General features: G+C 37.4%; 1 protein-coding gene across 2 annotated transcripts in view; it reads left to right on the top strand.

Annotated features, from left to right (window-relative positions):
• LOC127009644 (ribosomal RNA-processing protein 8-like) overlaps window positions 1–9,549 on the top strand; it is an 11,664-nt gene extending 2,115 nt beyond the window's left edge. For both annotated transcript variants that reach the window (XM_050882895.1, XM_050882896.1), the window contains exons 2-5: window positions 1,674–3,235; window positions 3,711–3,872; window positions 6,911–7,150; window positions 8,040–9,549. In XM_050882895.1, the coding sequence (XP_050738852.1) occupies window positions 1,674–3,235; window positions 3,711–3,872; window positions 6,911–7,150; window positions 8,040–8,250 (2,175 nt within the window). In that variant the 3' untranslated portion in view covers window positions 8,251–9,549. The remainder of the gene's footprint in view (window positions 1–1,673; window positions 3,236–3,710; window positions 3,873–6,910; window positions 7,151–8,039) is intronic.
• The last annotated feature ends 168 nt before the right edge of the window (window positions 9,550–9,717 follow it).

The raw sequence follows: 9,717 nt of genomic DNA, 5'->3' as shown, positions 1-9,717 counted from the left end.
TTTTTACACAGTGAGAATTCATATGAGGATTAGTCTTCCTACTTCTGTTTTTCACTCCAATAGTACCATATATTACAGTTTGTAACTAACTATGTACTACCGGTACTACTTATCACGGCACTGCAACGATTATTGAGATGTGGTAGTGTTGGTGGTCATTCTAAACTACTACTACTACTACTTGGCTGTCTGTCGGTCTGCCCTACCCTGCCAGACCCTCCCTACTACTACTACTACTACTACTACTACTACTACAACCACTACTACTAGTACTACTTATCATGGCACTTCAGCGATTATTGTGATGTTCATGCTGACCCCCGGAGCTCATTCTTGATTTCACTTGAACAGGTTATCTAGAGTCTGGGTTGATAGGTGGTGGGACCTCCTGTCTTCAGGACAGCATATGGGTAGTCTTAGGCCACTCGGCAGTGAATGAAAAATCCCAAAGTGGTAGCATCGGATTTGAACCCGCGTCATCCATGACGTGGCGAACGCAGGACTGGCACGCTAACCACTCAGCCACCGCATCCCAGCCTTCATGGTGAAGTGGTTAACAAGCATAGCTTTGAATCTGAGGCCTGGGTTTGAATCCTGGCCTGGGCAGTCAGCATACAGCCCACTCTGCTGTTCATCTTCCCTTTTGGGCTGGTCAAAAAATGGGTAGCTACCTGGGGAAACCTAAGGAAGGTAAACTTTGGTAACCTGGATGTCACATTGGCCCTGTGTCCATGGGTTAAGGGGTATTTGCCTCCACAGGCTCAAGGGCAGAAAGAGAGAGCAGAAGTGACAAGCAGTATGGAGAATCAAAGAAGTATAAAATGACAGTGAAATAATTTTAACCCATGATTTAGTAGATTTCATGATAAACTTGCAAATTCTTTGGTTTGTTCAGTGACAGTAGTTGGGATGTAGGTTCTCTGCTGATAACAGCAATGCTCAGGTCCTTTTCATTTTTGTAATTTTGTACAGGGAAAGTTTTCTAGTTGTTATTTATGATGAGTATCTTCTGTTAATCAATCTCTTTTTACCTGGAGTGGTGATGAGAACCCACTGGATGTAATTATTCAAATGTTTAGTAAGCATTTAGCTATGGTCACTTCATGACAAAGTGTAATGGACATCTGAAGAAGGAAGTGATGAGATAGAAAATGTATACGTACTGTGAAACTCACTGTGCTCCCCTCCCCCCCCCAAAAAAAAGCCTAAATTAAAGGGTAACTTGAATGGATCTACCTGTCTTCGTGAATGAATACAAAATAATCACATCTCTGCTATTTCTTTTCAATGGCTCAGAAAAGCTACTGAAAATTTAATCCATGAAAATTCATAAAAATAATTTTATTCTTGATGTTTTCTCCTTCTTGTAGGTTAGTACATCTGGTGGCATTATGATAAAAAAAGTTCAAACATCACTTCCTTAGACACTCAATATATACATGTTCCATTGTAGCTGGCATAGTTCCTCTTAAAAATTCTTGATTCAATACCCAATTTGGAAAATTTTGGTCTCGAAAGGAATTGTTCATTGTCTGATGATTCACTCGTCATTATCATTTGGTTAATCAAAATCCGTAAATTTCTCTTGATGACATTCAGCATACATGATTTCTCTAATACTAGATTATGAGCAAATGAAAGTATCTTCACTTCGATAATTTCTCTACTTTCAGGATGTAATCCTGAATGGGCCGTCCAATGGAAAAGTAAGTGTCAAGAAGAAAAACAAGAGTGTGAAGAGGAAGCATGAAGTTGAAGGGACAGTAAAAAAAGTTCAGCCAGGAAATGATGAGCGTCCATTGCAAGCCATCAAGAAGAGGAAAAAAGATAAAATAGAAAAAATACATCAAGAAAAAGGTGGTAAAAGTGTCGTGGCACCCTCTAAAGATGGGCAAAAGAAGAAAAAAAAAAAAGAACAAAAGGATGCCAGAGATGGGGATGATTCCTTTGAAATTCCCCTAAACCAGGAAAAGAGCAAAAGCAATGCTGCTGAACTGGTACAGACAAAGACTGAAAATAAGTCTTTCTCACAAAAGAGGAAGAAAAACAGAAAAAATAAGAATAAGTACAAAGATTTGAACTTAAAACAGAATGCAGAGAAGATGGCACATAACTGTGCAGAAAGTAAAGACCATATAGGAAACCAGGTGAAGTTTGAGCAACAAGACTCAGGAAGTATTGAAAAAAATGTAAGCATTGTAATTCAAGCTGACATATCAAATGAGGAGGTGCAATCCAGACCCAAGAAAAAAGTTAAAAATAAAGTTAAGAACAAAATAGATTTGTTTGAGAGTAAGTACAACAATGTGTCACAAGAAAGCAGCACAGTTGATGAGGATAATGATCATTCACCAGCCATCAGTGTTGATGTGAAGAAAAAGAAGAAGAAAAAGAAACCAACCAATAAGTCTCTTGATTCTCATACTCTGCCACACAATAAAGAAACACAAGAATGCACTCTGAATGGAGGCACTGCACAAAAGCTTGAAGTTAAGAAAAAAAACAAGATCAAAGGTAAGAAAATGGAAAATTCTATGGGCATTGAGAAATCTGGGAAAGATGATGATAATGATAAACAAGATGGAGCAGTGAAGAAAAAGAAGAAGAAAAAGAAAGAAATAATAACAGAAAACGAAATGTCATTGAAAGTTAAGGATACTGATTCACCTAAGAAAGCAAAGTTAGAAAAACAGAAAAGTAAGGGAAAACTCTTAAAAACAGAAGATAGTGAAGCAGAAGAGATGATATTTGATGGAAATGAAGAATGCAGTGAAGAGTTCAACAAGGACTTTGATGTTCTCTTGTCAAGTCTGAATTTTAATCAGTTCAACAGCAAAAAAAAATCAAAGAAAAAGGGTAGTGATGATGGTGGAAAGTCAGAGGTGGTAAATGGCAGGGACTCATTAGAAAAAGAAGGGGGTGGTAAAGATGATGGAAATACTAAAGGTGTGACGGGCAAAAAAAGAAAGAGAGACAGTGCCAAAGCAGACATTAAGGATATCAATGGTAGACAGAAAAAAATGAAGACAAAAGCAAATAATACAGTTGCTGCAGAAGAACCCAAAACTCCCATCAGAAAGGGTACCAAATTTAACCATGAAAAGCTTTCCAAGCTGCTGGAACAAGCTGCCAGCATAGAGCGGGCCAAGCCTAGTCCTAGTCCTAGTCTTCCAGCAAACCCGGCTGACAAACTCAAGAAAAAAATGGAAGATAGACTTATGGCAGCGAGATTCAGGTGAGGCTCAAGGTTGTTGGCAATAAATGAGTATATGCTGATATTGTAAACGTTTTCTCTTTCACACTGATGTACTTTTACCTCACTGTCTTATTTTGATACTGTAGTAAAGGAAATGTTTGTCTTGTGGTCATAGTATGCAAGTTTATAGCTGCATTTTCCATGGATACAAAACATCAGCATTTCCTATTCCTGTATGACATTCACTCTTCTTTATTATACCTATTCAGCTCTCTAACTACCTTTGTCTACAATGCCTTATTTTCCCTTGGGAACTGTCACTGAGGGGGTGACCACAACCAAAGTCTTCATTTTTCTCTGTTCTAGCTTACCCTTTCTGCACATGTAGTGATAGTCCCTTGCCTGCCAACACACATGCACCCATAAAACAGTAGACAAAACAGTGAATGCTGCTGATCTGAGATGAGGTAGTATACTCATTCCTTACTTCACAAGCTGCTCCTTCCTTCCTCAGGCTAGTGAACCAGGAACTGTACACCCAGAGCAGCACTGATGCAAAGGAGTTGTTCAAGAAGGACCCAGAAGCTTTTCATGTTTACCACCAGGGCTACCAAGCACAGGTCCGGCAATGGCCAGTTAATCCTTTGGACCTGATCGTCACATGGCTCAGTAAAAAGTACAGTATTCATTTCCTTCTTGCATCAAAATTTGAACTTCAATTTGGCTGAATTATATATTTTTTTAAATCATCAGATAATATTGACCATGTCACTTGCCATGAATATTTTGCATAAAAATGGTATAAATTGCTTAATGCAATCAAATTTTTTATAATTTTAATGAAATATATTGTAATTATAGTATAACTGTATTAGCAGTTATTATGTATAAGCATGTCTAATGTACACCCCTTAGCCCTTGGAATTCCCAGAATGAAGATGGGTCAGAACAGCAACTAAGGCTCTCGTAAATTTTAAGATTTTCACTTATTACAGTTTATCTGATGTAAAGATGCATTTTGCAATATATATATATATATATATATATATATATATATATATATATATATATATCTATATATATAGATATATATATATATATATATATATATATATATATATATATATATATATATATATGCAGCACAGCAATCGAGACTATGTGGAGTGGAAATGAGTTATAATTATAAGAGGTGCTTGTGGTGTTTCAAGATGGGATACAGAAAGTAATGAAAGCTGTATGAGCGGTTTGGTATGGGTGTGACCACGAAAGGAGTAGAATGTGGAGTGGGTGAAGCATGGTGCATTGAGATGATTTGGACACGTGATGAGAATGGGGGAGAATGAATTCTTGAGTGTATGAGGGAAGGATTGAGGGAGGGGGTGTCAGGGGAAGACCACCTGTGAAGTGGATCAATAGGGTGAGTATTGGAGCGAGAGATTTGGAAGTAGCAGGACTGAGTGTGCTGAGAGGGAGTGCCAGAACAGGGGAGATGGAGACACTTCTGCCGCGGCCACCCCCTGGAGGGAAGTTCCTGCGAGGGAGCAGGGCATCAGATATATATATATATATATATATATATATATATATATATATATATATATATATATATGTATATATATATATATATATATATATATATATATATATATATTATATATATATATATATATATATATATATATATATATATATATATATATATATATATATATATATATATATATATATATATATATATATATATATATATATATATATATATATATATATATATATATATATATATATATATATATATATATATATATATATAATAAACCTATTAACAGTGGTGTCCCACAGGGTTCTGTCCTATCTCCCACTCTCTGTTGTTCATTGATGATCTTCTTTCCAAAACGAACTGTCCTATCCATTCCTATGCCGATGATTCCACTCTGCATTATTCAGCTCTCCCTGACAGAGTGGAATCAAAGGCTCTTCATCTCATCAGCTCTCCTCCTCATACTGATAGTCTTCTACCTCTCAAATTCCGCTGCCATGTTGTCTCTCTTTTTATCTTCTATCGATATTTTCATGCTGACTGCTCTTCTGAACTTGCTAACTGCATGCCTCCCCTCCTCCCGCGGCCCCGCTGCACAAGAGTTTCTACTCATGCTCATCCCTTTACTGTCCAAACCCCTTATGCAAGAGTTAACCAGCATCTTCACTCTTTCATCACTCATGCTGGTAAACTCTGGAACAATCTTCCTTCATCTGTATTTCCTCCTGCCTATGACTTGAACTCTTTCAAGAGGAGGGTATCAGGACACCTCTCCTCCCAAAATTGACCTCTGATTTTGAACACTCCTTTAACCTCTGTTCTGGAGCAGTAAGTAGCGGGCCTTTTTTTATATTTTTTCATTACGCCCTTGAACTGTCTCCGTAGCTGTAAAAAAAAAAAAAAAAATATAGATATATATATATATTTATATATATATTTATAAATATATATATTTATATATATATATATATATATATATATATGTATATATGTGTGTGTGTGTATGTGTGTATTTACCTAGCTGTAGTTTTACAGGGCCTGGGCTTACGCTTGTGTGGTCCCGTCTCCGTATCTGTATTTGTCCAACCTTTCCTTAAAGTTTTGCACACTCTTCGCCGATACTACATCCTCACTTTGTCCCAAACCTCTATATTTCTTTGTGGGAAGCTATATTTCTCTGTCTCTCAAACATCTTCCCTTCCTCAATTTTTTGCTGTGTTCTCTTGAGTTCCTGGTGTTTTTTCATTCTCTTAGTAGTAACTACTCATTGTCTATTTCCATTTTACTCAATAATTTATAAATTTGTATTAGGTTTCCCCTTTCTTTTCTTTGTTATGGTGTTGGTAGATCCATTTTCTTTAATCTTTCTTCATATGTCAATCCCTCCAGTTCTGGAGCCATTTTTGTTGCCATCCTTTGTATTCTTTCTAGTTTTTTATGTGTTTCTTCTTATGGGGAGACCACACCGCCTCTGCATATTCCATTTTGGGTCTAATCATAGTGGTTGTTAACTTTTCCATCATATCTTTATCCATGTAGTGGAATGCTAATCCTATATTTCTCACCATTTTATACGTATCACTGAATATCCTATTAACATGACTCTCAGGCTGTTGATTATCTTGTATTGACATTGTGTGTGTGTGTGTGTGTGTGTGTGTGTGTGTGTGTGTGTGTGTGTGTGTGTGTAAAGGGGAGGCAGTGGCTGAGTGGTTAGTGTGTGAACACCGCATCCTGTTTATTTCCCGCCCAGTGCCATAAGCTGGGATTTTTCAGTCACGACCGAGTGGCCTAAGACTACTCATGCTGTCCAGAAGACCACCTATCAACCCAGACTCTAAATTCTCCCTTTGTAAGAGAGGGTCAATGGGGACAGCAAGAGCTAAGCAAGATGGCACCACTATAAACACTTGCCTGCGCCACAACAGGCTGGGGTCGACCATCAGGACCCACCAAGAAAGCTTGCCGGCACCATAGACGGATATGTAAAAAAAAGAAAAAAAAAAAAAAGTTACACTGAAGCTGCATGTGGCCTTGGTGCTCATATCCTTGACATTGACCCTTGAGCCTGTGGCAGGAAATAAGCCATTACATGCCTTTTGAAATTGATAGATTACATGATTCAGGAAGAAATAGGGTTTGTATTTTATAGCCTTACTACTATTTGACAGACCAAAAGAATGGGTGGTAGCTGACATGGGGTGTGGAGAGGCAACCCTAGCTGTGAAAGTGCCCCAAAGCCATGTCCATTCCCTGGACCTGGTGGCAGCCAATGCCCGGGTGACGGCTTGTGACATGGCCCACACTCCCCTGGCAGCAGCCTCAGTGGATGTAGTAGTGTTTTGCCTCTCCCTCATGGGCACCAACCTTAAAGACTTCATGATTGAGGCAAACAGGATACTAAGAGAAGGGTAAGTAGTGGGATTCCTGTCATGATGATTGCAAAACCCATTGCTTGGAAGAGAGGTTACAGGGAGTACTCCCTTCTGCACCCAAGAGAAGGACTTGTGCACATCCAGTCCATTTTGTAATAATTTTTGTCTGAAAGGAGAGATTCATTGATTTCTTCCCTGCCCTTAATATTGTAAAGCTTTAGTTCAAACTTGCTTGTAATCCATCCATCAAGGATAAAGAAATTGCATTTATTGGCATCATAACCTTACCTACTAATCAAAATAAATCTGTGTTCTAAGAATTTCATGAACAGAAAGTTCAAATTTTACTTGTTTGAACTATTTTCCTGACTTCTGGCATATAGACAAAAAAATACCTCCAATAACTTTTCATCTCTCCCTTTATTCATCAATGTGCTCTTATATCATTCAGCAAAACATTTTATGTTTTAATAGAAATTTAACTTCCGATATTCTTGTTTAATTTGATTGTAGTACTCCTATTATGAATATCGCCTGTAATTTGATTTCATCTGAATGCTTTGTGTGCCTTTCAAGGCTCAGATCTTCAAGGTATCTTATTTAATGAAGTCTGTCTAACCATTCTTCGAAATTTCATGGCTCCATGCTGACACCGTGCTTAGTGGAATGATATTAAATTAATTCATCTTTGTGTCTTTTAAGTGATAAATATGAAATTATAATTCAATCACATGGGCATCACAGATTTTTGTACAAGGTATAAGGTGAAGTTGGGGGCATTTGTTATAGCAATCTGTTGCATCACTGCTCTCTTTGTCACCTCTGTTTTTGTCCTTGAGTATCTGATTCAGTCTTACTAGAATTTGGTACTCAGAATATCAGTGCCATTGATAGAACTAACACAAGGGTTTGGCTTTTGTTACAGGGGCATTCTGAAAATTGCTGAGGTAGAGAGTCGGTGTGGAGATTTGAAGGAGTTTGAAAAGCAGCTGAGCAAATTTGGCTTCCATTGCACAGGTAGGGATACTTCCTTCCAATACTTCTTCCTCCTTGAATTCAAGAAGAACCGCAAGCTCAAGAAGATGGCAGCCCTCCCAGAGCTTCATCTAAAGCCATGTCTCTACAAGAAGCGATGAACCTTAACTTAAGGTTAGGCCTCATTTCTGTACAGAACCACCCAATTGTGGCATATTGCTTTATATTGGACTGATTCTTCAATACATGTTTTTTAACTTTTCAATGAATTATCATTTAACATTCTAGTGTGTACTATTATAGGGGTGAAGGACATCACTAATTCAGTCAATGTCTAGTTCCTTAATGATCAAATAATGTCAGGGAAGCTAGAACTTTTTTTGTATGGACAAAATATTACCCAAGGGCTGAAAACAAGTGTTCTCATGTTGCTCCTAAGAAGAGGGCAGCAAGATTTTGCAAATTTTTAGTCTAATCTACATAGTGTCATTTATGCCTTTGTATTCTTTTAAAATAGTCAGGTCCTTGTAAGGAGAAAAAAATGGAGGGAAAATAGAGTATCAAACCTGATTTTTTCAAACTGGAATTTTCAAGCCAATAATTATAGAAAACAAGACAAATAATGCATTTTTTACACACCTTTGCACTAATATATATTATAAAAAAAATAATGTTGAACTATAGGTAAATAAGTACTGTAACAGATAACTTAATTTATGAGAGAGGTCAGTATTCATGACTGTTCACAAACATGCTGGCAAGGTTGTCAGGTCATGCCATTCATGGCATTTTTTGCCATAAGTCTCAGTTGTCTCAAACAAATGCCCTTTTTTTATGGTATGTGTTCCCATAAAAATGCAATGTCATTTTCTGCCATTTTAGGAGGAAATTATAAAGGAATCCAGTAAAAACTGACTTCTTACATAATTTGAAACTTCATCGAACAAAGTGTACTAGTAGTGTCACTAATGTTGTACATCGTTGTCCTTCGGGACAGCAGATGACGGGAATTCCTGTAATGCCTTTCTCCGCCTGAGCGGGAATTCCTGTAAGCCGTCCTTTAGGGGTTAAGGCCTAGTTCAAACTACTCTGTTTTGTTGTAGCACTAGGTGCTTCTCCTTGCACCAAAGAAATTAAAGTCAGTCCATTTTTAAAACATCTCCTCATATGGGTTAGCAAAAAAACAAAAAAAAAACAACAAAAAACAATATACAAGATTTAAGGCAGGCCACTGGGCAGTCATGTTGAGTCGCTGACCTGCTTCCTCTGTCTATAGTTGTTTTATCATCGATGTTCAAATAGTGTCAACCATTCTTCCATTTCTACAGTTATTTTTGGGGAAAATACAGTAATAGCTGCAGACGTAAACAAATGTACAGGGTTGAGAAGCTAATTTAAATGGGATTTCAATAGAAAATAATGGGTATTTTGCCAATAAACCCCATTGCCTTGTCACATTCCATGATTTTTTTTATTTACAGTAATGAATGAATGGTATTTTTCAACTGGAGAATTTTCTTGAAGGAAGGGGAAACTAGTTAGTTGAGTAAGAATTGCTGTTTATGTGTATCTATCTAGTGCTCTAATGCCCTCTTCCATCCAGCAACTCCCTCTGAGAGTGGCCACAG

This window comes from Eriocheir sinensis, chromosome 41, assembly GCF_024679095.1.
Source record: "Eriocheir sinensis breed Jianghai 21 chromosome 41, ASM2467909v1, whole genome shotgun sequence".
NCBI lineage: Eukaryota > Metazoa > Arthropoda > Malacostraca > Decapoda > Varunidae > Eriocheir > Eriocheir sinensis.
The sequence above is the reverse complement of the archived record's forward strand: the minus strand, read 5'-3'. Positions and strand labels throughout refer to the sequence as shown.